The sequence below is a fragment of the Zootoca vivipara genome, chromosome 3, assembly GCF_963506605.1.
Source record: "Zootoca vivipara chromosome 3, rZooViv1.1, whole genome shotgun sequence".
Lineage (NCBI taxonomy): Eukaryota > Metazoa > Chordata > Lepidosauria > Squamata > Lacertidae > Zootoca > Zootoca vivipara.
In genome coordinates, this window is record NC_083278.1 from 103,408,997 (window position 1) to 103,434,712 (window position 25,716).

Genomic DNA, 25,716 nt, shown 5'->3' on the forward strand with positions numbered 1-25,716 from the left:
GGAGGAAAGGTAAACAGTGTTTCCGTGCACTGCTCTGGTTTTGCCAGAAGTGGCTTAGTCATGCTGGCCACATGACGCGGAAGCTGTCTGCGGACAAATGTCATCTCCCTCGGCCAATAAAGCGAGATGAGCACCACAACCCGAGAGTCGTTTGCAACTGGATTTAATTATTATTATTATTAATAATAATAATAATTTATTATTTATACCCCGCCCATCTGGCTGGGTTTCCCCAGCCACTCTGGGCGGCTTCCAACAGAAAAATGAAATAAAATAATCTATTAAACATTAAAAGCCTCCCTAAACAGGGCTGCCTTCAGATGTCTTCTAAAAATCTGGTAGCTGTTTTTCTCTTTGACATCTGATGGGAGGGCGTTCCACAGGGGTCCCTTTACCTTTATTGTTGTCCTAGAAGGGTCTGTGGCCGCGACTGTCACGAAGCGACACTGCACTTCTGAATTTGCCGCTGCACTACCAGTATAACTTGCTAAAGGCCAGACCAGATGTCTATATGTTTATTAAGTATATGGATTTGAAGAGTTGGTGGGAGGGTAGCTTTTTACACTAAAGGAGTGCATGGGGAAGGGAGTGACATGACCTCCCCACACTCTGCTGTCTAAAGACATTTTTGCCAGCAAGCTGGCATGGAGAAAATGCCTTAAAGCCTTGGAGAGCTGTCACACTGCTCCTGTAAGAAGTTCGCCTCTCCATCTCTTTTAATAGCCAAACACCCCTCACCAGCCCTGCTTCATATACTTCTGGAATGGGTCCTAAACACTGGCAATGCCTAGAGAGGACAGAGTGTGCATGTTGCCCAGATGAGGATGAAAAACCATTTTTTTTCTGCCTGAAACAAGTTCCCCAGCCCTGCTTTAAACGAATGTTACAGCGCCTTGTTAGCTGCGATTCTCCAGGGCTCAATCTCTTAAAAGTTAGATCTGTGTAAGTTTGTGGGGGTGGGAAACACACCTTGTCCTTCTTGAACAGATGTGCAGAAACATGTACAAAAGCACCAATTGGGGCATTATTATTATTTTGCATCAAGGCTTCGCCACAGCCCGGTTTTCAGAAGCACGTTAGGAATATCTATCTATCTCTCTGGCCCACTCAGAACAGCTGCTCATTTCAAAAGGTCTTACGAGGAAGGGGCAGGAGCTGGTCTGTTTGGAACTTCATTGTATAAGGTCACAAGGGGAGGAGTTTTGTGAGCCAGGATTACAATGGACCTTTGTTGATGCAAGAAAACAATCCTTGGATAAAGCAACATGTTAAAAGTGACTAAGGATCAGAAGAGGTGAGTGTTGTAAACAGGATCCATATTTGCAAAGCACAACCTGTTCTGTTTCTAGAGGGCTGCCCCCCCTAAAATAAATCTGATTCCTGTGACAGAATTGCTCCCAATTTTAGAATGACCAGAAGGGGACCTAAGGCAGAGGGTGCAGATTAGAGTGGCCTTAAGTTCAGAGAAACTTGACTGTGTGTTATTATTTTTTTGTAAAAATATCCAAGACAATTAAAACCTTTAGCAGTCAGAAAACTGTTCACAATCACATGCTCAACTGAATCACGTTTCACAAAAAGGTTACAGAGCCTCTATTATCCAAATCTTCTCATTACATGAATTTGGGCTCTGTGTCCTTTCTTACTGCTCACTGGGGCATCATGGAGCTAAAATCCAGTTTATTTAAATGCAATTTTGTTTAAGCAGGAGAAAATTAAACAAATGCTTAAGGCTGCCGTCCTGTGCATTCTTGCTGGGGAGTCAGTCCTATGGACCTCTGTAGTTTTACTCAATGGCTCTTACTGACAGGCAAACATGCATACCATTTCAGCCTAACTTACTTAAGTCTTGGGCTGAGCCTGGGAAGGAGTTCAGCACTTAACCAGCCAACCACACTGACCTCTATTCAATTATCCTGCTCAATATAGACTTTAGAAGGTAGCTTCCATCACAGGGGATTGTGACTATCCCAGATGTATGGCAGTTTTCTGGCTCAACATTAAAGGTGGACGTTAATGTCAGCTTTATGGCAGATTGCTCCTGAAACCCAGTGAACTTTTGCATCGCCTGATCAATGAATTTTGGCTAAAAACCAACTCCCAAGCTTAATATGATTAGTATTTTGTATTTTTTGTGTGTACTTACCCAAACTTGGTCTCTTCTGTGAACTTTTTCCTGATAATCACAGACACATACAGGATTAACCCAACAACGACAACTCCACATATAAACCCGAGGACTATCGTCGGTGAATGTGTGCTTCTTGATGCTGGAGTCGAAGAAGAGGCAGTGGATACGAAACCTAAGACAATAAGATGCGTTACAGAGAAAAGGGAGTGGAGATCCTCATACAGTTTGGGGACCTGGGGAGTGTTGAAGCGATGATTCTTCAACATCAACTTTGCTGGACTGGTCATGTTGTGCGGATGCCTGATTATCGTCTTCCAAAGGAACTACTCTGTTCCCAACTTAAAAATGGAAAGTGTAATGCCAGTGGTCAACAAAAGAGGTTCAAAGGCTCTCTCAATGGAAATCTAAAAAAAGGAAATATAAACACCGACAACTGGGAAACACTGGCCTGCGAGCGCTCCAGTTGGAGAACAGGCTTTACCAAAGGTGTCATGGGCTTTGAAGACGCTTGAACTCGGGATGAAAGGGAGAAACATGCTAAGAGGAAGGCACACTTGGCAAACCCTCACCATGATCAACTCCTGTCTGGAAAACTATGTCCCCACTGTGGAAGGACGTGTGAATCCAGAATTTGCCTCCATAGTCACTTACGGACCCACTGTTAAAATGTGTTTATGGAATACAATCTTACTCGGCTACGAGTGATTGCCAAAGAAGAAGAGGAAGAGGAAGAGGAGGAGGAGGAAGAGGAAGAGGAAGAGGAAGAAGAAGAAGAGGACAGTTTGGGGTCCTGGGGAGCTGTTTATGAGGGAGATTCACAACAAGATTTCAAATATGTTCAAAGTAGGTGCAAGTGGATGGCTTCACTAGATTTGCCCGTTTTGAACTGGTTCAAGATGCGACTATATTGCAATACACATCTCTTGGTTCAATCACAGAATCATAGTAGAGTATTTACACGGCATGAGCCCTGATTTGTTTGCAGGAATGCTGAGCAACATTATGTCATTCAAAAGCTATCTCACACCACAGCGGCAAGAATGTTACTTGCCCCAAAATGGAAAGAAGCAGAAGTCCCAGCAAAGGAAGAATGGATACAAAAACTTATGGAATATGCAGAAACAGTGAAGAATGAGAAAGCAAGATAACAAACTTTTTTAAATAAAAGAATGGAAATGGTTTATTGAATATTTACAGATAAACTGTAAACAGATAAAAACATTGGCAGGATTATTGTGATAACCTGCAGTTTTATAAGGTTATATATTTAAAGATGAATAAATGAGCAAATTAGATTAATTTGGATATGCAGAAGATATTAAAAATAAATTTAAGGAACCGCAGAAAGAGGGGGAAGGAAGCCAAGTTTTGAAATGTCAAAATGATTGTAAAATTAAGGAATTGTATAAAATTAGTGAAATGTATAAACTTGAACAGTATAATTTTTTTAACAACAAAAGTTGCCTCGCGCCTTCCACTGCATTTCTCCAACACTTTGCTTATTGCAAAAAGTCTGATTTGGGGGTGGCAAGCATGTGTGTTGCGCAACAGCTCCAAATAAACTTTCATTACACACCCTTGAATTTGCTAGGTTATGATAAGGACATAAAGGTGGGCTTGCTGGATCAGGCCCATGGCCCATCTAGGCCAGCATCCTGTTCTCACAATGGACAACCAGATGAGAAACCCTCAAGCAGGGCCCAAGCACAAGAAAACTCTCCCCTCCTGTGGCTTCCAGAAACTGGAATTGAGAAGCCTCGCTGCCTCCGACTGTGGAGGCAGAGAACAGCCTTGTCCTTTGTTCATTTGCCCAATCCTCTTTTTTAAAGCCATCTAGGTGATTGAATTCCACCTGAAGATACTGCCAGGCTGCAAGTGTTCCTTAGCTCATTATCGCGCTACATTAGTCCAACTCACCATTCCCTGGAATAAAAACTGCCACTGGATCACTGAATGGCCCCACTCCGCCATTTGTAATGGCAGCTACTCGCACCATGCAGGTTGCATTGATGGCCACGATTGGAATGTGAATGGCGCTGGACTCTTTACCGGTACGCGAAGAGAGATTCTGCTGCAAAGGGGGAGAAGTTCTTTAAAATGCAGAGGAATTCATGGGGAAAGACTTTCCCCCTTTGTAGACCCATTTCCTCCCATTAGACTAAATAATTAGCTGAAAACCAAGATTTATCCCCATCCAACAGATTAGATTTCATGCTTGTTTGCTGAACATAAACAGGCAGCGCTCATGTCAAGAGAACAGCTATTGATTCATGGGGAGCTACAGTTTCTGTGAAGGTAGCACTCCAAGCACGGGATCGTAGCTGGCCAGCATTTCTTACTACCGCCAGAGTCAAAACTCAACGTAAATTTTACCCAGTTCTATAAGCTTCCAGCTGCGGACCATCAAGCCCTGTCATTGCAAACCTGTCCTCCTTACAGACAGAGCCAAATAGTCAAGGGGACGAACAAAAAACTTCCCAAACTGGAGTGCTAAAAGAAAGCCGAGGATGGGAATGGTTTGTAAAATTCCTTGCTTTCTCTCCCTGTGCTCGGCCTTTTCCCACTCCTTTCTGAATTTGCAAAGCCACAGGAATGTTCCCAGGAAGAAGTGCCACTTAAAAGACAAAGTTAATGTGTTTAATTAGAGAAAAATCATGACTAGCATTCATTAAGGACTGTAAACTTTTTATGGGTTTTTTGTGTGAAAGAGAAAATGAACTTGGAATATCTGGATTTGAAGACTGAAAAAATATTGGTTTATGGAAAATAGAGTGGTTGGAGGTTAATGAGTGAATACGATACTTAGCTGCAGGACAAAGAACTGGGAATCTTTTTATCTTTCTTTATTCTTTTTTCATCTCTCTCTTCTTTCGTTCTTCCTTCCCTCCTTTATTTCCCTTTTTACTCTTTTCTTCTTCTTTCCACCTCCGTTCCTTTTTAGATTAAACATCTCTTTTATTTCAGTGTATTATGAAAAGATACTTTCTATTGGATATGAACTTTTGTATATCTTTGGACAAGTATCAATAAATATAATTAAAAAGTGCCACTTAGGAGACAAACAATGGGGCCAAACCAGCTACTATACAAGGAACAGAGAACAGGCAAAATAAATGGGCTTCAGGAATCTCGGGAACCCAAAGCCAACCTCATCTCACATGTTTGCCCATGAACATTTGATACAAAGCATCAGGGTGCAATCTTGTGTCCACTAGCTTGAGAATAAGCCCGATGAAACAAAAATGAGACTTATTTCTAAGTAAACATGCGTAGGACTACAGCCTTAAGATATTCTTGAGCATTTACTAATGGTATGGAAATTACAGTGGTACCTCGCAAGACGAATGCCCTGCAAGACGAATTTTTCGCAAGACGAATGCGGCTTGCGATCTGATGGTGACTCGCAAGACGAATTCGTTTTGTGAAAAAAATTGTCTTGCGAATCGTGGTTTCCCATAGGAATGCATTGAAATTTAATTAATGCGTTCCTACGGGCAAAAAAAGAAATTTCAGTGCATTCCTATGGGAAACTGTGATTCGCAAGACGAATTTTTCACAAAACGAATTGACTTGCGGAACGAATTAAATTCATCTTGCGAGGCACCACTGTACCTGTGTTTAAAGCAGTATTGCCATTAATGAAAATAATAATTCTGACAACTAGGCATTCTCTTAACACTTGTGGTATTTGGTTGTGTACATGGGAATGCAGCAGACATACAAGGTGCCATTTTTGATCTTAGATGCCATGCTTGTAGCTAGAATTCCTCCAGAGACAAAATGGGCATTTGGGCACTTGCAGCTAAAGCAGCTTTATGCAGGAGAAAAGCAAATTGTTTTAATAAGCTTAAGTGACGCAGCGGCATCCCAGCCAGATATCTCTCCAATAACGCTAGCATATCTGATTTGACACAAGAGATACCCTTTCCCGTAAATTCCCTGTTATTTCCTGGACATCCAGTGAGTCAGCTGAACAGCTGAAAGGATGATAGGTCCTGCTTCCTGGTGAACCGCTACTGAAAACCAAAACACACAAAAAATAATTTCTTCTGTGACTCACAGTCCAGCTGGCAGGCTGGCATGTAACACTCAGTGTCTTCGTAGGGCAATGCGTTACGGTAGTACAGCTTCAACTGAATAAGGCTGTATCAAAGGACTGTGTAAACAGGAACTAGGCAAAATTATGAAATGATTAAGGCTCTCAGTTGATCGTTAATAGACCAATTAGCACACACACCACCTCAAAATGGAGAAGCTTTAACAAAAGAGGGATTGGATACTGGTTAACAGGGAGCAAAGGGTGGTGATGGTGGGTTACAAGTCAAATCTGTTTATATACCCCTTTATATAGCCAAGGTTTGTTCTTGGTTTACAGCTCATGGTTTATCTGGAGCAGGGCCAGATTTAGGTTTGATGAGGCCCTAAGCTACTGGGGCCCTTTATATGTCCAACTGTCATTTGTCAACAACAAATTGTCGCTGTTTTTGTGTTGAATATGTTGTTGTTGTTGTTGTTGTTGTTGTTGTTGTTTAGTCGTTTAGTCATGTCCGACTCTTCATGACCCCATGGACCAGAGCACGCCAGGCACTCCTGTCTTCCACTGCCTCCCACAGTTTGGTCAGACTCGTGTTCGTAGCTTTGAGAACACTGTCCAACCATCTCATCCTCCGTCGTCCCCTTCTCCTAGTGCCCTCCATCTTTACCAACATCAGGGTCTTTTCCAGGGAGTCTTCTCATGAGGTGGCCAAAGTATTGGAGCCTCAGCTTCAGGATCTGTCCGTCCAGTGAGCACTCAGGGCTGATTTCCTTCAGAATGGATAGGTTTGATCTTCTTGCAGTCCATGGGACTCTCAAGAGTCTCCTCCAGCACCATAATTCAAAAGCATCAATTCTTCGGCGATCAGCCTTCTTTATGGTCCAGCTCTCACTTCCATACATCACTACTGGGAAAACCATAGCTTTAACTATACGGACCTTTGTCGGCAAGATGATGTCTCTGCTTTTTAAGATGCTGTCTAGGTTTGTCATTGCTTTTCTCCCAAGAAGCAGGCGTCTTTTAATTTCGTGACTGCTGTCACCATCTGCAGTGATCAAGGAGCCCAAGAAAGTAAAATCTCTCACTGCCTCCATTTCTTCCCCCCTATACGGACCTTTGTCGGCAAGGTGATGCTATATGGTAATTTATGGACCTAATATGTATATAAAGCCATGACATGCAACCAGTCCATGTAGAATGTAGGCAACCTATATATAGAAATGAGCAAACCAGTGATATTTTCGGGAGCTGGGTAGCAGGCCATTACTTACATCATAGGTGTCTACCGAACACAAAACACTGTTGCTGTATGTAGGTTTTATTTTATTTGTTTTTTATCTTATATTTTGGAAATGTACACCCAGTTGGTTTTTTCCTTTATTTTTTTTGGGGGGGGGCAAGAGAGTGGGGCCCTAAGCTATAGCTTGTTTAGCTTATACATACATCTGGCACTGATCTGGAGGAGACAAACCCCAAGTTGGGGTACGGATGACACACTAAGCCGAAACATGGCTTAACTGGGGATAGCAGCAACAAGGAGGGGAGGAATGAGGCAGCCACAGTCTTATTTCCGGAAGTCCAGTATTTGCCATGAACTAGTTCACAGATTGTGAAGCTGAGGCTCCAATACTTTGGCCACCTCATGAGAAGAGAAGAATCCTTGGAAAAGACCCTGATGTTGGGAAAGATTGAGGGCACTAGGAAAAGGGGATGACAGAGGACAAGGTGGTTGGACAGTGTTCTCGAAGCTACGAACATGAGTTTGACCAAACTGCGGGGGGCAGTGCAAGACAGGAGTGCCTGGCATGCTCTGGTCCATGGGGTCACGAAGAGTCGGACACGACTAAACGACTAAACAACAACAACAGTTCACATAAACAAAAGATCAAGAATCTCTGAACTACCCCCGAAAGTAGTTCCCATAATTGTGGGGTGAACTAAATGTAAACTATATTTATTTTGGGGGGCAGAACTTTGAACGATTTCTAATTTATCTGCATGTTTATTCTCCTCCAACCCACCCCAACCGGGAGGCCCTGGCTCTTAGCATCGACCAGAATTCATTTTAAAAAGTTAGAATATGGAGGCGACGATCTAAGGCTTATTGGGCAGATACAGAGGTGTTGCTGTTGCTGAGGATGCTTAGTCACTGTTGCTAAGCAATCAGAAGGAAGGAATATAAGGCATTTCCTATATCTTCCTTGTTGAAGAGATTCACTCTCTTCCAACCGGAGCAGCTTGCAGTGAGAAGTACAAGTACAGAAAGCAAGCAAATTATGCTTTGTGCCCCTAGCAGCTCTATAGCTGGCACAAATTAAGTAGGGTAAGTCTTCTGTAGTAGGGAAATACAACATTGGGGGAAGCTTTACCTGTTGACATTCTGCTTGCCAGACATCTTGTTACCAGTCTGTTGCCTCCGATTTACTTTTTGACCTTATATTTAAGCAGCTTGTAACATTCTGAACTGTTTTTGGCTGAGGATGAACTTTTTATGAACTAGTTCATTTTGTAAAAGGATAAACCTAACTGGAACTAGGTAAAGGTAAAGGGACCGCTGACCATTAGGCCCAGTCGTGACCGACTCTGGGGTTGCGCGCTCATCTCGCATTATTGGCCGAGGGAGCCGGCGTACAGCTTCTAGGTCATGTGGCCAGCATGACAAAGCTGCTTCTGGCAAACCAGAGCAGCACATGGAAATGCTGTTTACCTTCCTGCTGTAACGGTTCCTATTTATCTACTTGCATTTTGACGTGCTTTCGAACTGCTTGGTTGGCAGGAGCTGGGACCAAGCAACAGGAGCTCACCCCGTCACAGGGATTCGAACCGCCGACCTTCTGATCAGCAAGCCCTAGGCTCACTAAGGAACTTGAACAAATGAAAATGAACTTTCCCAGCCCAGCACTGCAGAAGCCTGCATGCTCACGTGTCCACACTGAGCCATGGTTTGGTTTAGCGTCATATGCAAACTGACTCATTCTCTCTTAGCCAGGGTTCGAATCTAGTTAGCAACCCCTGGTTAAGAGGGAACCAGAGAAGCATAAAAAATGGTTATCATCTTTCCTGATATGAGGCTTACAATCACTGTTGAGACAAGCAGAAGTCAGGGCCCCCAAAAAGAGAAGGTGGCTGAAGAAATGGGACAGGCGATCCCATGTTCCCAGTCTCCTAAGATCAGGAGCAGTACACATTTGCACCATCTTTCAAGTGTATTTAACTCTTGCCTAAGCAACTTTTGCTGCACAATAAATCTGTCCTGTTGCTAGAAGCCACTTGTCTTTTGAAAGGGCTTCATTAAGAACTTACAGCCTGACAAATGATTTACTGTCGTACTTAGGAATGTTCAAGAGCAAACAATGGAGTATGTTTTATTACATCTGAGAAGCTGAAGGCACATGCAGAATGTGAACTGCCTAGATATTAAAAGTTTTGGCATCCAGCGTTTTTCTGGAGAAGCAAGATGCTAAGATTTACGCCTTCCTTCTCTGAGGATGAAGGAAGTGACCTTTAGTTAAGACAAGTTGATGAGTTTGCGTCTCCACCCTAGACTAGTCACAAGACCATATTATCACTTTGCTGATTTCAGTCAGTTTGAGCCCTTTGATTTCTAAATCCCAAAAACATTAAAAAGGGAACAGAAAACTCTAGTCGTCCAGAAAACAAGCATGAATCACATTCCCCCCTTGCATGGGAGATTTGAAAACAACGAAAACATTTGCGCCCTGACCTGAGCGCAAGCCCCAATGAACACAACAGTGCTTATTCCAGCATAGGCATGCATAGGATTTTGGTGAGCCGCGGTGCAGTTTCTTTTCAGTACCTCAATTTTGGACTCAAAAAGCCAATCTAATATAAATAAAATCTACTCAGTGGAAACCTAAACTAGGAATCAGGATCTGTTTTGGATCATGCTTCTATCACAAGTATAAACTTCTTGTTTTCTTTTTTCCTTCCTCATGGGACTTGTGATGCCACAATTTTTCTGATGTAGGCCACCACATTTCAGATAAAAGTGGGGACTTCACTGCCGTTTTCTACCTGCTCAGAGGCTGGGAGGGCTGAGTGAGGCTTGCTGTGAGTAAGACTCCTCACTCAACAAGGTTTCTAAGTTCAACAGGCTTTTTGCAATGCTCTCATAAGCAAACACAAAAGGCTTCAAAGTATGAGATTGCAGGGTCTTCCCAAACATCCTTTTAAGCTACAAGCAGCTGAAGATTTTAGGGCCAAATCTTCTTATCTCATCCATAAAGCCAGGGATATAGGATGAATGCCAAGTCTGGAGCAGTGCAGACTTAAGAGCCTCACGGTGCAATCCTGCGCATGTCTACTTAGAAATACGTTCTTACTGCGTTCAGCAGGACTAGCTATGAGGTAAGTGGATGTAGGACTGCCACCTCAATCTCTTAACTGCTGCTAAATATCTGGGGCCATTTGGAGAAGGCATGTCCCCTTCCCTGAGCAAATTCACCACTCTGCCTTAGCTGCATTTACGCGATACATCAGCACCTGTATTTCGCTTAATCAGTGTTCAAAATAACTTTAAAAACTCTGGTTAATAGGAACCTGGGTTGTTCACTGGCCTGGTTTGCATGTAACACTAACCCATAGTTTATAAACCATGGTTTAGCAAACCATCGTTAATCATTGGGCCCAGCCTTACTACTTATCTATGGTTTATAAAATACAATTTGAACATGCTTGGCAAACCAAGGTTTCCTGTTGGTCTCAAAAGCTTGGCTATCATTAACCATTGTTTAGGGTGACATGTGAATGAGGCCATTGTTTCAATACTTACAAACACCTCTGAATTCTGCCACACATGAGAGATGCTGTAGCCTTGAAGTTCACCATTCATCTGTGCAGAGGGAGGTTTTATCCACGTGACAATCACAGAAGAGCTGGACTCGTTGACGGAGAGCGTGACATTCCCAGGCGGAGCAGAGGGAGCTGAAAAACACACAGTGGAAAAACAGAAAGATGGTCATTTCCCCATTTTGATGACTTCGGGGAGATGTGAGCTGCAGAATTGTAGGGGTGGGAGCACACAGCATTCAGAGAACAAGACAAAAACAAGTGCAAGTAGATCACAAGATAGGCACAGGGTATGTAGGGACAGGGTATGTATGTAGCATCTTCCACTCTTTTTTTTTTTAAAGGGCTACATGCATTGCTTGAGTGACACAGAAAGTGAATACCCATCTGCTAAGAAAATGGCAGAGATACGAGAGCAGGGTGTGTGTGTGTGTGTGTGTGTGTGTTGCTCATCATCAGTGATGCCACTGCCACAGTCCAATAGGTGCCCACAACATTCGCCCAACTACATTCCCATGCAGCAGCCACTATCCTAATTGACAGTATACTGGGCCCAGTAGGGGCAAAATAATGATAAATTTCCTATCAACAAAAGCATTACCTTGTGTAGGGGGCGGGGAGGGGGAAGAGATTCTGGATCCTGCTGCAACAAGTTAGGTATGACATGTACTATTACTTCGGGTAAAAAGTGCAACCTGGAAATATCTTGGATAATCATACGGTAGCACAGAATAGGCTATGGTTTGCAATATATACGAATATAGCAGGGGGGTCCAACTGGTCGACCGCGATCGACAGGTCGATCCCCGGGTGACCGTGGTCGATCGCGGGATCCTTACCGCTCGCATTGTTTTGAATCATGTCTATGCCCCCTCGGTCTTTCCGTGCGTCACGTTTAATGGGTGCTCCTTTGTCTGCTGTAGCGTTGCGTTTGCCTGCTAGTGGCTGCATTGTTGTCATGCTATTTATTGCTATTCTTCTCAATTGAGAAGCCCCACCTAAGGAAAGATTTTCTCCCCTAAATAAAGCCCAACAACTTCAGTCTGCCCCCCTAAAAAAATGACACACACACACACACACACACACCAGTTTTTACTGCCAGATTTTTTTCTGGAAGTAGATCGTAGTCTCTTGGGAGTAGGATGTCCCTGTAATATAAAGTTGAATGTGGAAACTTGATGGGAGTGTTCTTGAATGCAATGCTGTAAATACGGGGCAGAGCTTTAGCACAGCCAAACCAAAGAACCTTGTATGAACTTCAGCTGGGAAAAACTGAGTTAAAACCGCTATTTGGCCATGAAGCTCACTAGATGACCTTGGACTAGCGGCAATATTTCAGCCTAATCTACCTCACAGGGTTGTTAGGAGGAGAAAAATGGGAGCAAACGTTCCTAAGCTCTTAAGAGGAATCGGAAAGACACACAAACATGATACTGCTACCAAGGGCTACTTTATTCACCGGGATAGCATTGCGTTGTTTGTTTTACTTACCTCCTTCTGTTGTGTTGGCAATTATCCACGGGCTGAAGCCAGACCAGCCTACTTCGTTCATACAAGAAACAGAGATGTTATAATCCTTCAGGGCCCCCAGATTCTGAATACGGTACAGATAAGGAGGCACAGAAGCGTTGAAAACCAACGCAGAGGCATTGCTTGGTGCAAAAGCATCCTTCACCTGAAATGAAGAACAAAAATGGTCAAGGCAAAGATGATTCAGCAAGGAGTTCCAAAGCTACAGGCACAATTATCTGCCAGCAGCCCTGCGTAATATTGCAAGGAGAGAAGTGGCAAGGCCGCCCTCTCACCACAGAAAATAAGCATGTTGAACAGCAAGGAATGGCTCCCTTCCACAGAGTTACAGCAAATGCCCAAGGCGAGAGGAAGAGAGGCTTCAGAAACACATTTGGAGTCAAATCAAAGTATCTCCATGTGTTACTCATGTGAAAATGGAAAGCAACTAGTAATTCCTAAATCTGCCTAGGCCTAGCTCTCACCTGAGTCGTAAAATGAGCTGCAAATCTTCATAGTGACACTGAGGTCCAGCGCCAAGGGCCTTCTGGCGGTTCCCTCACTACGAGAAGCCAAGTTACAGGGAACCAGGCAGAGGGCCTTCTCGGTAGTGGCACCCACCCTGTGGTAGTAGCACCCGCCCTTCCATCAGATGTCAAAGAGAAAAACAACAACCAGACTTTTAGAAGACATCTGAAGGCATCCCTGTTTAGGGAAGCTTTTAATGTTTAATAGATTGTTGCATTTTAATGTTCTGTTGGAAGCCGCCCAGAGTGGTTGGGGAAACTCAGCCAGATAATTTATTATAAATAACAAGTTGTTGTTGTTGTTGTTGTTACAGTGAGAGCTTATGTCACTAGATGTGTCCAGAGAGAAAACAAACATGCAGATCCTTGTACCTAGAAAATAAGCATGGCAGGGAGAAACTAGAACCCTTATCCCTGACATGCTATCTTTTTGTGTGCAGGGTGTCTGCTTGTTTGTTTTCGCAAAGACATTTTTTTTATTTAGCCACGTGATTTCCCACCTGCAGCCAAATAAACACGAAGGCAATGATTCTTACCCTCACCCTCAGCGGAGAACCATTTTCCTCTGTTTCGTTGCCCCTCTCAAATTATCATTAAAACAAGGCAAGTACATTGTGCAGGGCACATTTATCTTTATTTTTTATTCACGTCAATGCCGCACACCACCAGACAGAAAACAAAAATTAAGCAGCCATTGATGCTACCAGATGCTCTGGCAGGCAAATACGGGGAGAGTAAATAAAACCAGCTGTTTTCTGTTTTTGGTGTATTTCATTTGCCATCACATTAATGGCTCTTGTGTCACCAAAGGTGCCTGAGGCCATTTGGTCCAGGCAAAGGGACGAAACCAAACCACACCGCCTTTTAAAAACATCAACAGCTTAGTAATTCTGGCCTGGTTTTGTGAGTATCAAATGCTAAGATCTCTAAAAATGGTCTTGCCTTGGGGATTTTGAATGCGCTCGAATTCAGAAATTCTGCTCTTTTATAGTATCTGTAAAGTGGCCAGTTATATAATATTAAGTCATAGGGTTTCTTTAAAAATATTATTACTTTCCAACCTATTTCCGGAGTTTCAGCAGGAATGCAGCATCGAATACCACTGACGTGACAACATCAAGAAAGGAAAGGCATCACCCTGTCCTGATCCACCCACCGCAACTCACAAAAGCAGCTTATTAGAGTTTCCAAAAGGCAGCCGGTGCTACTTAAACCGATACTGTGGAAATATCACATAGGAAACTCAATAACCAGGCTCACAGATGCTTTTATGTTTCGGCACTAGAAGGAATGCATCTGTGCAAAATGAGATATGGAAAACAAAATGCCCTGACCTTTCTTAGGAACAAGAGGAAATCCTGATGCTGTCCAGTTATCTGCATGTAAGGGCACTTCCTCAGCTGAATGAAACAATTATTTAAAAGCGTAGCATGATCGCAAAGGGCGGCCTGCTGTGCGGATGTGACTCTGCACCCCTGCATTGCCCCGGACATTGGGTTCCTGCCTGCATCCTGGGGCTTTCCCCAGGTCTACAACCAGACATGGAAAGAACAGGGAGCAATGGGCTTGTGGCTTCCAGCCAGGAGACCTTGTGACCTGCTTTAGCCAATCATGGCAGCTTCGGAGAGTGTTGCTCGGTCACTAATCCATGAGATCTTGTGGCTCTGCAACAGATCTCTGGCTGGGCTTATTCTCTGTTCTGCACAGAACCTAGCTGGTGCAGAAATTAATTTTATAACTAGGGATGTTGGCGAATTCTGACGGAAACGAGAGCAGAAATCACTTATTCATCCAATGTCCAGAATGGAAATCAATCCAGCGAATATTTACTCTTGCTGTTGCTTTTGGTCTGCAAACAATACACCATTAAATTTAAGGCCCCTGCCATTTGCATCGAGTTTCCTTTGCATTTAAATGAGTGGAGTGGAACAACGAAATTAAGTGGGTTGCATAATTTCACCACAGCGGGCAGCAAGATGAACAACATAGTTTGTGGCAGAAGATGGGATGCAGCAGAATGGAAGCGGAGGTGCATGTGACAAATACAGGGAAGAATGGAAAACGATGCCTTCTTCCATTCCTTTCATCCCTTTACATTGAGATCTTCTTGGTCCATTGAGCTAATATTGTTAACACTGACTGGCAGCAGCTCTCCAGGGTCACGGCCACGGTTCCTTCCCAGTCCAACCAGGAGATGCCAGAATCTGAAACAGGAACTGCCTGCTTGCAAAGCACAGGTGATATTCAATTAAGTTGTACTCAGAGTAGACCCATTGAAATGAATGACCACGAGTGTATTAGGTCCACTAATTTCAATGAGACTACTTAGAGTAAAACTGAGCTGAATACCATCCCACATGCCCTTCTCTTGAGTTACAGCCTTGCCCCATTTTTCTGTTTTCCAAAAATGTTTTCTGCCAAATAAACAATAGGGGTGAGGAAAGGATCAAGGGAACAAGTACCCGCCCCCTTGCTGCTGTTCTCCCAGTCAAAATCACCCCTGAAAAATCTTTTTTAATAAAGAAAAGAACAAAACAGTGCTGTTAGGATAGCAGTTACAGTACTTGAGTTTGTGTATAAATGTGTAGCTGGACACTAATAATAATAATAATAATAATAATAATAATAATAATAATAATAATAATTTATTTATACCCCACCCATCTGGCTGGGTTTCCCCAACCACTCTGGGTGGCTTCCAACAGAAGTATTAAAATACACTAATTTCTTAAAGATTAAAAGCTTCCCTAAACAGGGCTGCCTTCAGATGTCCTCTAAAAGTCTAGTAGTTGTTTTTCTTTTTGACATCTCGTGGGAGGGCGTTCCACAGGGCGGGTGCCACTACCGAGAAGGCCCTCTGCCTGGTTCCCTGTAACTTGCCTTCTCACAGCGAGGGAAACGCCAGAAGGCCCTCAGCCCTGGACCTCAGTGTCCGGGCAGAGCGATGGAGGTGGAGACGCTCCTTCAGGTATACTGGACCGAGGCCATGGCTCTGTAGCTTATTGCCTCCAACCAGAGAATCCTGTTGCTTTTCTGACAATCACTAGCATGCTTTCCAAACACCCCTTTCCCCATCACCAGCAGCAAATCAGTCTCCTCCCGGCTACTCAGAACATGCATAGGTGTTTTGTTGCCTGAACTAGCAGCTTCCATGGGATGTGGATTGCCACCTGCAGCATAATGTAACGAGCAGAATGTTAAACAGAGCAGGCAGACTTAGTTCAAAATCCCTATCTAGCTGCGGTTGGCCGGTTATCTGCTTTCAGCCTAACCTACCTCGCAGGGTCGTTGTGAAGATATGGGGGAAACCTTCTGCACTGCTCTGTGCTCTTTTATTGGAGGAAGCATGGGTTGAAATGGCAACAACGAAATAATTGAAGCATCCTTGTGTTTTCGAGGTCATAAACGCCGGATGGCAAGAGTGTTGTTCCTCGTATCCCATTTGTCCAGGCGAAATAAACAAGCAAACGTCCCCCGCTTCGGCATTCAACAGCTACATTAGGGGCTGCAGCCCTAATATGCAGGCTGCCTCCACCCCCCCCCCCCAGAAATCAACGGGATGAGAGTTGTTTAACCCTTTGGAGGATGGCAGCCCACACACACACCCTAGGAATCTGGGATGCACAAACTGTTATTGTGAAGCCGGGCGGCTTCTGAGAAACCCCAAACGCCAACCGCTTAGATACCAAAGCTATTTGGCTGCGCTCCAACATCCACACAGTTCTGCCCATTTGACATGGCATGACCGAAGGGAAGCGAGATAAAATGCGTTCAGCGTTACTGTGAAATGTGTCAAATGCTTAAGCAGACGGTGCCTCGCTTGATAACTTCTGGCCATTTTCAAACTGCAGAGCGTTTCACCGGTACAACAAGCTCTTGGAAAGTTGAAATAGTTAAGGCAGAATTCACGGGAGGGGCAGGATCCAACCCTGTTGCTTTTTTCCTCCAGCCACCATCCCAGCCAGAGGGCACTCAAGGCGACATCATGCAATAAAACCTAAACTCATCGCCATAAAACCCAGAGTTAAACATTTAAGAACAGACAACAGGAAAACACACAGACACCCTGCACACACTAAGCCAGTGCGCTCAACAACTTGGCAAACGGAAAGGTTTCTGCTTCCAGGAAAAGCATTAAAAAGAAGGGACCTCATCTGATCTCCTGGGGAAAGGAGATCCAAAGTGTTCTCTGCACAGTATCATAAAAAAAAAATAGGCAGCTGCCTGACACCAGGTCAGACCATTTAGATCAGTACTGCCTACACGGACTGGCAGCAGCTCTCCAGTTTTAGACAGGTTCCTCTCCCAGGGATGCATCTGAAGCTGGGTTCTTCTGCATGCAAACTACCATCATCTTATAGCTGTGCCCGCTTGGAGATGGGGGGGGGGGCTCTTGCTCAAGGCCTCCCAAAATCTGGCACCAGTAACTATACAATCCTGATCCATACTGATGACCAGGGCAGACTGTGCATAGGCAGCCTTTGACACAAAGGACGCCTAGAGCATGTGGAGGTTGAAAGCCAAGCTAGCAAGTACCACCTTGTTTCTCCCCACCATGCACTCAGTTCCACCTGGAATGGATGTTTGCAAAAAGCGTTATGTATCCGCTCCTGAGAGCAAGGGCCAAAGAGAGGCATTGCTTGTGCCTGTCCCAGATACAGAACCCCTTTGCACCTGAAACTCGCCCCTCTCCTCACCTGAGCACCTTTCAGAAGCATCTTGAGGTCTACCTGTTTGGGCTGGCCCTCAATGCTTTGGGTTAGGTCTGCCAAGGACTTGTGAGGCAACAAGGTTTCATTCTGTTACGCTGGGGTCTTCTGCTCTTGTTCTCCCCCCTCAAGCCTTACGGAAGGGGCAGGCTACGGTTGTAAGTAAATCAATGAACTCAAAGGGAGCTGTGTGGCCGTTTCACCTGGGTGACTGAGCCAGGCAATTGCTGTTTAATTTCTTGCAGGCAGACACCGAAGGAGTTGACGCCAGGCTTTTCGTAAGTTGTACCCTGAACTCATGAAATTGACAGCAGCCACTTGGACTCACAGATGACTCACTTATGAACTCTGATCGGAGTTCCTTCTACATGTGCCACCCAGAAGTCTCTTTAAGAAGAACTGAAAATGCCACTTGCGCATATTACTCCCAGCTATGAGGAAGGCAACTCTCTCTTTTTCTTTCCAACCACCCTTTGCTTTCTGTTCCTATAGCCAAGCCTGGCTTCCAGGAACCCAGGTTAACAGGTTAACCCAGGTTAAGTGACTTACAATAATAATAATAATAATAAAAAGGTACGATAAAATAACCCAAACAGTCAAAATTTAAAAAATGCAAAGTATCATTTCCTGTCCACCCAAAAGATGAACACGAAGAACAGGCCGGAAGAACAAACCACATCACGGTCCAAATGGCTGGTGACCATCGCAGGGTGTCTAAATATATTTCCCTTCTGCATAACACTAGTTCTATTTTCAAGCTTCCCTTTGCAGGAAGGCAAACTAAGCCTGTGACATTCAGGGCAATCCTCATTTGCAGCAGTGCACCCAGAAGAATTGCCACATCCCCCATATTCTGCAGCCTTGCAACAGAGGGCAGAGAGTGCCTGGAGGCGGTTGGAGGATGGATGGCGGCTAACAGATTGAGATTGAATCCTGACAAGACAGAAGTACTGTTCGTGGGGGACAGGAGGCGGGCAGGTGTGGAGGACTCCCTGGTTCTGAATGGGGTAACTGTGCCCCTGAAAGACCAGGTACGCAGCCTGGGAGTCATTTTGGACTCACAGCTGTCCATGGAGGCGCAGGTCAATTCTGTGTCCAGGGCAGCTGTCTATCAGCTCCATCTGGTACGCAGGCTGAGACCCTACCTGCCTGCGGACTGTCTAGCCAGAGTGGTGCATGCTCTAGTTATCTCCCGCGTGGACTACTGCAATGCGCTCTACATGGGGCTACCTTTGAAGGTGACTCGGAAACTACAACTAATCCAGAATGCGGCAGCTAGACTGGTGACTGGGAGCGGCCGCCGAGACCACATAACACCGGTCTTGAAGGATCTACATTGGCTCCCAGTACGTTTCCGAGCACAATTCAAAGTGTTGGTGCTGACCTTTAAAGCCCTAAATGGCCTCGGTCCAGTATACCTGAAGGAGCGTCTCCACCTCCATCATTCTGCCCGGACACTGAGGTCCAGCACCGAGGGCCTTCTGGCGGTTCCCTCGTTGCGAGAAGCCAAGTTGCAGGGAACTAGGCAGAGGGCCTTCTCGGTGGTGGCGCCTACCCTGTGGAACGCCCTCCCGACAGATGTCAAAAAGGAAAACAACAACCAGACTTTTAGAAGACATCTGAAGGCAGCCCTGTTCAGGGAGGCTTTTAATGTTTAATAGATTATTGTGTTTTATTCTTCTGTTGGAAGCCGCCCAGAGTGGCTGGGGAGACCCAGCCAGATGGGCCGGGTATAAATAATAAATTACTATTATTATTATTATTATTATTATTATTATTATTATTATTAAATATCAATGACTGCAACCTTATGCTCACTTGCTTGGGAGAAAGCCTCAACAGGACTTACTTCTGATGAGATTTGTATACACGACGGCACTGGAAGTAACCATATGAAACACCAGGTAAAAGCAACCACACAAATGCTGAACAACAAATAAAGGCATACCTGAACCCTGCAGCGGCTCAAAAGCGAATAGCCATCGAAGCCTGGGACCCAGGACACTGCTATCGTGTGAGCTGTTCTGCTCCTCGCTTGCACCTCAAGAGGAGGGGACGGGATTCCTGCATTAGAAAGAGCAAGACCTTCAGCAATAGTGCTTGAATATGGCAGCCAGCACAACACACACATACCATTGCCAGGCCTTCTGGACACCATGCAAAACCATCAGAATTGCTGGATTTTATGCTTTGGGGAGGGGGCAGAAATAAAAAAAACGGCCAAGCAGTCTGCTTGCCAAATTATGACCAGACAGTGCCCACTATCCTATAGGCTGGTTTATTCAAAATCAAATTCCACTGTATTCAGTGGGGTTTAAGTGTCTGGGAGTGTGCTTAGGATGGTAGCCAAAAAAGACAAGTTAGTAATATTATTTTGTGTTTGTCCCTCCCTGCTTCCAAGATGCTCAGGGTAAGTTTATGTGCACCCCCCCCCCGCGCATCGCGGCCTGCCAAGCACACACCCCACACTTTTTTTTTTACTCACAACCATTGCAGAGGGGAAGAGTGCTGTTGAGTTCAGGTCACTGTGAGAACAGGATGCTGGACTAGATGGGTCAGGGGCCTGATCCTGCAGGGATCTTCTTAACTGCTTATGCCTGCAGGGATTTGAACCCAGGTCTCCTAAGTCTAAGTGCAACATTCCAGCTCAGGTATGAGAAAGCTGTGGCCCTCCGGACGGTGGACCTCAGTGCCGACCAGTGTCAACCAGCATGGCTAAAGATCAGGGACAATGAGAGTTTTAGCCCAGCCACAACTCGAGAGCTGAGCTAGAATGGAGTTCCCCACCTCTGATTTTGCAGCTTCAAAGCACCATTGTTCAAATATATGAAAGGATGTCATATGGAGGAGGGAGAAAGATTGTTTTCTGCTGCTCCAGAGAAGCGGACACAGAGCAATGGATTCAAACTTCAAGAAAGAAGATTCCACCTAAACATTAGGAAGAACTTCCTGACAGTAAGAGCTGTTCGGCAGTGGAATTTGCTACCAAGGAGTGTGGTGGAGTCTCCTTCTTTGGAGGTCTTTAAGCAGAGGCTTGACAGCCATATGTCAAGAATGCTTTGATGGTGTTTCCTGCTTGGCAGGGGGTTGGACTGGATGGCCCTTGTGGTCTCTTCCAACTCTATGATTCTATGATTAAGAAAAATGGGTAAAGATGACACTACAGTCACAGGGTTAGGTCTGAGCTCTGCAGCATCCTGACCATTACCTGGGAGGACTCTGGTTTTCACCTTACTCTTCTGCTACATAGGAGAAAGATCCCATAAAGGACTTCAAATAAGTAAGTGTCTGAAGGTCTCTTCTGTATGAGTGTAACAGACAGGGCACTGTAGAGACATTGCAGGAACATCTGCTCCCACAAACACGCATTGCTCCCGACTATAAATCTACCCATCATCACAGTCTGGTTTTAATGAATATTGAGTTATACAGTTTTATTTTTAAGTTGCTGTTAGCTCCCAGAGCAATCTAGAAACTCAAGTAATTTTAGAAAAATAATAGAAACAGTGTTATCCAAGGCCAAAGCCAATCCGTCTCAAGCAAACAAGAGTTGTGGGTTTGTTTGTTTTTTAAAAAAGGCTTGGCAACCAGTTTATTCAGGGATCATCAACCTTGAACACATTTGGAGTCTTGAGAGAGGAGAGAGTGTTTTGGGCAACAACCCTCCACCCCAATTGCTCTCTCCCCCTTCCCCTGAGTCACCACTGCTCTGACAGGGAGAAAAGGGAGTCGGAGAGAGAGAGAAAGAAAGAAAGAGAAAGAGAGAAAGAGAAACAGAGAATGTGTGTATACACAGACATTTTGCTTGCTTTTCCTGTTAAAGCTGGGTAAAAGTCAGATCCATTAGGATAAATACAGATTTGTGTGATTCTGCTCAAGGTTCCCCACACCAAAAAAGTCAGCATCAAATTAAAGTTTGCATCAGTAGTCAGTGCAATAAAAAAACAACAACAAAGATCTGGTGCTTGACAGTACCACAAAACCACTGATCCAATTTACAGATCTTTATGATTTTAAATAGGATCAGGGCTGGCTCTAGGGGTAGGCTGGGTGGCGCGGGGCGCCGGGGCGCTGCGCTCTGGAGCGATCTCCACGCCACGGCGCCCGACATGCTTGAGACGGCCCTGAATAGGATGGCAACAAAAACAACAAGCCAACCAACCTATGATTGTGGGTTTGAGAGAATCCCTTGTAAAAATGATGAGAATCCATAAGGATTTGTGCCTCGGGTCCCATGGGGGGGGGGGAAATCATGCAATTTCAAAATCTGTTTTATGGCGGGTGGAACTGGTTGGAAATAAATAATGGAATAACTATTACCGTGTTTCCCCTTTTTTAAGACACCGTCTTATAACTTTTTTTCCTCAAAAAAACACACGGTGTCTTATTTTCAGGGGGTGTCTTATTGTTATTATGTTTTTATGGCATCTATGGTTCCGGGCGGTGGGGCGGCAGGCCTCCTCGGCCGGGCCATGAAGAGGCCAGGCCGCTGGCTAGGCGCTCCGCCCGGCAATGCCTTTGTCTCGGTTTTTTAATTCTTTCTTCTATTTTCCCCCTGCCGACCGCTCCAAGGTTCCTGCTACTTCATTTTTTGGGGGGGGGGTGTTTCGCATGAGGATGAGCAGTGCTGAGGGATCCCGCCCGGCCTTAGACAGGCCACCCGCGCGCCTTCCGAGCTTGGCCAGCCGAGCTTGGCAAGGCGGAAGGCCTCCGGGGAATGTGGGGCCCGGGCAAGGCGGCACTGAGAGCCCCCACGGCCGCGCAGCCATCACCCTTGTTGCTGTGTTCCTTTCAAGCCTCTCGCTCAAAACGAGGCGCTCACTGCACTTGGAAGGAGCCGCGCGCCCACGGCTCATGCAGCAAGGGCCCTCCCGACTCCTTCCCAGGCGCCCCTTTCCCCTCCTCCTTGCCGGTTTTGGGCGGCGGGCGGCAGGCAGGAAGAGGCCAGGTCGCTGGCTCGGCGCTCCGCCCGATCGGGGCTGCGGAGCGCTCCGAGCGATCGGGGCTGCGGAGCGCTCCGAGCGATCGGGGCTGCGGAGCGCTCCGAGCGATCGGGGCTGCGGAGCGCTCCGAGCGATCGGGGCTGCGGAGCGCTCCGAGCGATCGGGGCTGCGGAGCGCTCCGAGCGATCGGCGCTGGTTCTGGACGCCGGGGCGGCAGGCCTCCTCGCCGGGCGCTCTGGCGGCGCAGAAGGGGCCAGCAGCGCTCCCGCCGTGTGTCGCCCCGGTGGTGCGGAAGGGCCTGCGGGCCTCCCGTCACCACTCTGCCTTGGGCCATGCAGCCCAGGACACTCCGGCGTCACGGAAGGGGCCAGCAGCGCTCCCGCCGCTGTCCATCACTCCAGTGGTGCGGAAGCGCCCGCGGGCCTCCCGCCGCAGCTCAGCCTTGGGCCATGCAGCCCACAGGGGCGAGCAGCGGCCTCACCTCTGCCTGGCCCGGCAGCAGCAGCAGCAACAGCAGCGGGAGGACAAGGACGGCGCTGCTGCTGGGTCCCGCTGCCTCGAGGCGAGAGGCGCTGCTGCGCGGAGGTATGGCTTATTTTCAGGGGGTGTTTAATCTGCACAAATGCTTAAAAAGCCTGATATGGCTTACTTTCTGACTACGTATTAAAAAGGGGGAAACACGGTAGTTGACCATTTGAGGAATTACAGGATTATGAACTATTTTTGGAACACACTGCAAGAGACATAGCAAAGCAGAGCTAAGTATGATCTCTGTTCAGGACCCAAAATAACAATTTGCCTTATTTAGAAGAAAACTGTGTTCTTTCTGAGTCCTAAATCTAGGAAGATCCCTGGAGAGCAAATAAAGGAAAGGAAAGGAAAGGAAAGGAAAGGGGATTTTTATTTTTACATTAGACTGCTGCTGAATGGAATACTTTAACAAACTTGACCATCTATCCCAGGATCTTTAAAAAAATCTCTCCCATTACATAAAGCAATAGTCCCCTACACTGAGTGTCAATCGGGGACAAGAGGACCCACTTCTGCCCAAATTAAATTGGGGTCAATCATACCAGATAAAATATATAAATCTAAATCAATCTACTTAATATTCAGGTCCGCTCCAAATCAACAGATCCCCATTATGCTTCCAATGACATCAATGAGGGCCAAATAGGACTTTCCAAACTGTGTGTCGGCTGCAGTGTGTAGGTGTGTTGTGCAAACGCTCTCCATGCTCCTCCCGGGGCTGGAAAGGGGTTAGTTTAACCTCTGGTTGCTAGTAAAACTGAATTACTGTGTCATGAAATGATGCATGTCTAAAAAGTGTGTCACCAACATGAAAGGTTTGGAAAGCTCTGACCTAGAAGTTTCTCCAAACATTGCAAGAGCAGAGGTAGCAAGAATCATTGCCTTGACATGGCTGTAAGCACATGCAGGGTCAGGGACGAAGATTCCTTTTCGTTGAGTGAGGGAAGTGAGGACCCCGAACCTCAAGAGGAAAGACATGCAGGACTAGCCGCCAGACTCCTGCTATCAGTCGGACCTTCAGGATTGATGCTTCCTGAGGATGTGGCACTGGTACCCTCTGACTCAGAAGACTCCACTGTAGAAGACCCAAGAGGACCTGAGACTCCATTGCTCCATCACTGTAGGAGATTCCTGGAGCCTTCATCATTGCAGGACACCATCCTTGGGGCAAACCTTTTAACCCAAAATTCCCTAAATTGCTCTTCCTGAAACACTGCACAAACTGAAACACAGCTATTCTAAATGGTTACTCTTCCAAATTTTGTGGTGGCAGTTCCCCAAGCAAATGCAGTGTGCAAAAGTGTGTCTATTGGCATGCATAAAAGTATGTGTCTTGGGGAAAATAGCATGCAGAAATGCTGTTCAATAATAAAAAATCACTTATTCCAGCAGACATTTTAAGATAGTGTTTGGGCCTACTATGAAAGGTGCAAGAGCCTTAACTTATTTTCCACCTGAATGTTGGGGTCATCGTGACAGATCTGCAAATTTCAGTCTGAATCATCTTTCAGGCTCCACTTCATTGCTAGTGACAATTGTTGAGAAATCACGCAGAACAAATGCTGTCCAGAAATTGGCTGCGCCGCTTCCCACTGATATACAGGCAGGTTCTCAACACTCCCTTGTGCTCATCACAGAATAGCTGAACCTGGGCAAGTTGGAAGCAGTCAAGAATTGCAGGCGTGCACAATCAAGCTCATGTCATACTTATGGCTGACCTTTTATATTGATTCGGGCTTCTGTTGATGTAGCCACACCCTTCACGTTGTGAGCTTCGCAGTGGAAAACGGCGGTTTCGTTAAGACCTGCAGCCCAATTAAAACAAGGCGATAAATCATCAAATCAAAGTAAGGCGGAACAAAACGAGAATCTCAGCAAGGTGGCAAACGGGATTGTGACAGGGGAAGAAAGAAAAAGCCATTGAAACCACTTCTCCTCCAACTCGGCTTCCTTCTTGAACACAAGACCACAGAAAGAAACCCAACTCCCAGGTGTTGTTTGTGACGATTCGGGTAAACATCTCAAGTGTGACACTTCGCTAAGCGCAAGGGAGATTCTTCGTAGGAAAGACTGGCTCATTTTCTTTTCTTTTCGTAAAATTATTTCCCTTTGCCAAAGAAGGGATTGAACACTTTGACAGAGCAATTTGAAAACCTGCCTGCTGTAGGTATGGCCAAGCGGCGAGTGAAGCCATGAAATGGAGAACTTCTGACAAACCATCAGCGAATAAAAGAGGAACCATGCCAACTCGGTTGCTTTTACAGCAGCAGCCTCCCCCAACTTGGTAGCCTCCAGATGTTATAGACTAGCTGGCAGGAGTTGTAGTCCAAAACATCAGGAGAGGACAAAGGCAAAGGTAACACCAGGCAGGGGAGGGGCTGTGGGCTATCATATCTTATTGGAACCACGACTCCCATCTTCCTTGTCAATTGGCCATGCTGGCTAAGTCTGAATGGAGCTAGAGTCCAATAACATCTGGAGGCAAGGGCGTAGCCAGGATCAAAACTAGGGGGGGGCAAGC

At 45.7% G+C, this 25,716-nt stretch overlaps 1 protein-coding gene across 2 annotated transcripts in view; it reads right to left on the reverse strand.

Annotated features, from left to right (window-relative positions):
- Positions 1 to 25,716, reverse strand: part of MERTK (MER proto-oncogene, tyrosine kinase) — a 55,421-nt gene that overhangs the window by 16,171 nt on the left and 13,534 nt on the right. The window contains exons 5-10 of one of the 2 annotated variants that reach the window (XM_035111110.2): positions 24,914 to 25,000; positions 19,670 to 19,785; positions 12,468 to 12,651; positions 10,960 to 11,111; positions 4,049 to 4,202; positions 2,147 to 2,270 (exon numbers count right to left, since the gene is read on the reverse strand). In XM_035111110.2, the coding sequence (XP_034967001.2) occupies positions 2,147 to 2,270; positions 4,049 to 4,202; positions 10,960 to 11,111; positions 12,468 to 12,651; positions 19,670 to 19,785; positions 24,914 to 25,000 (817 nt within the window). Of the gene's footprint in view, positions 1 to 2,146; positions 2,304 to 4,048; positions 4,203 to 10,959; positions 11,112 to 12,467; positions 12,652 to 19,669; positions 19,786 to 24,913; positions 25,001 to 25,716 lie in introns of both variants that reach the window. The other variant, XM_035111109.2, reaches the window with a different exon arrangement.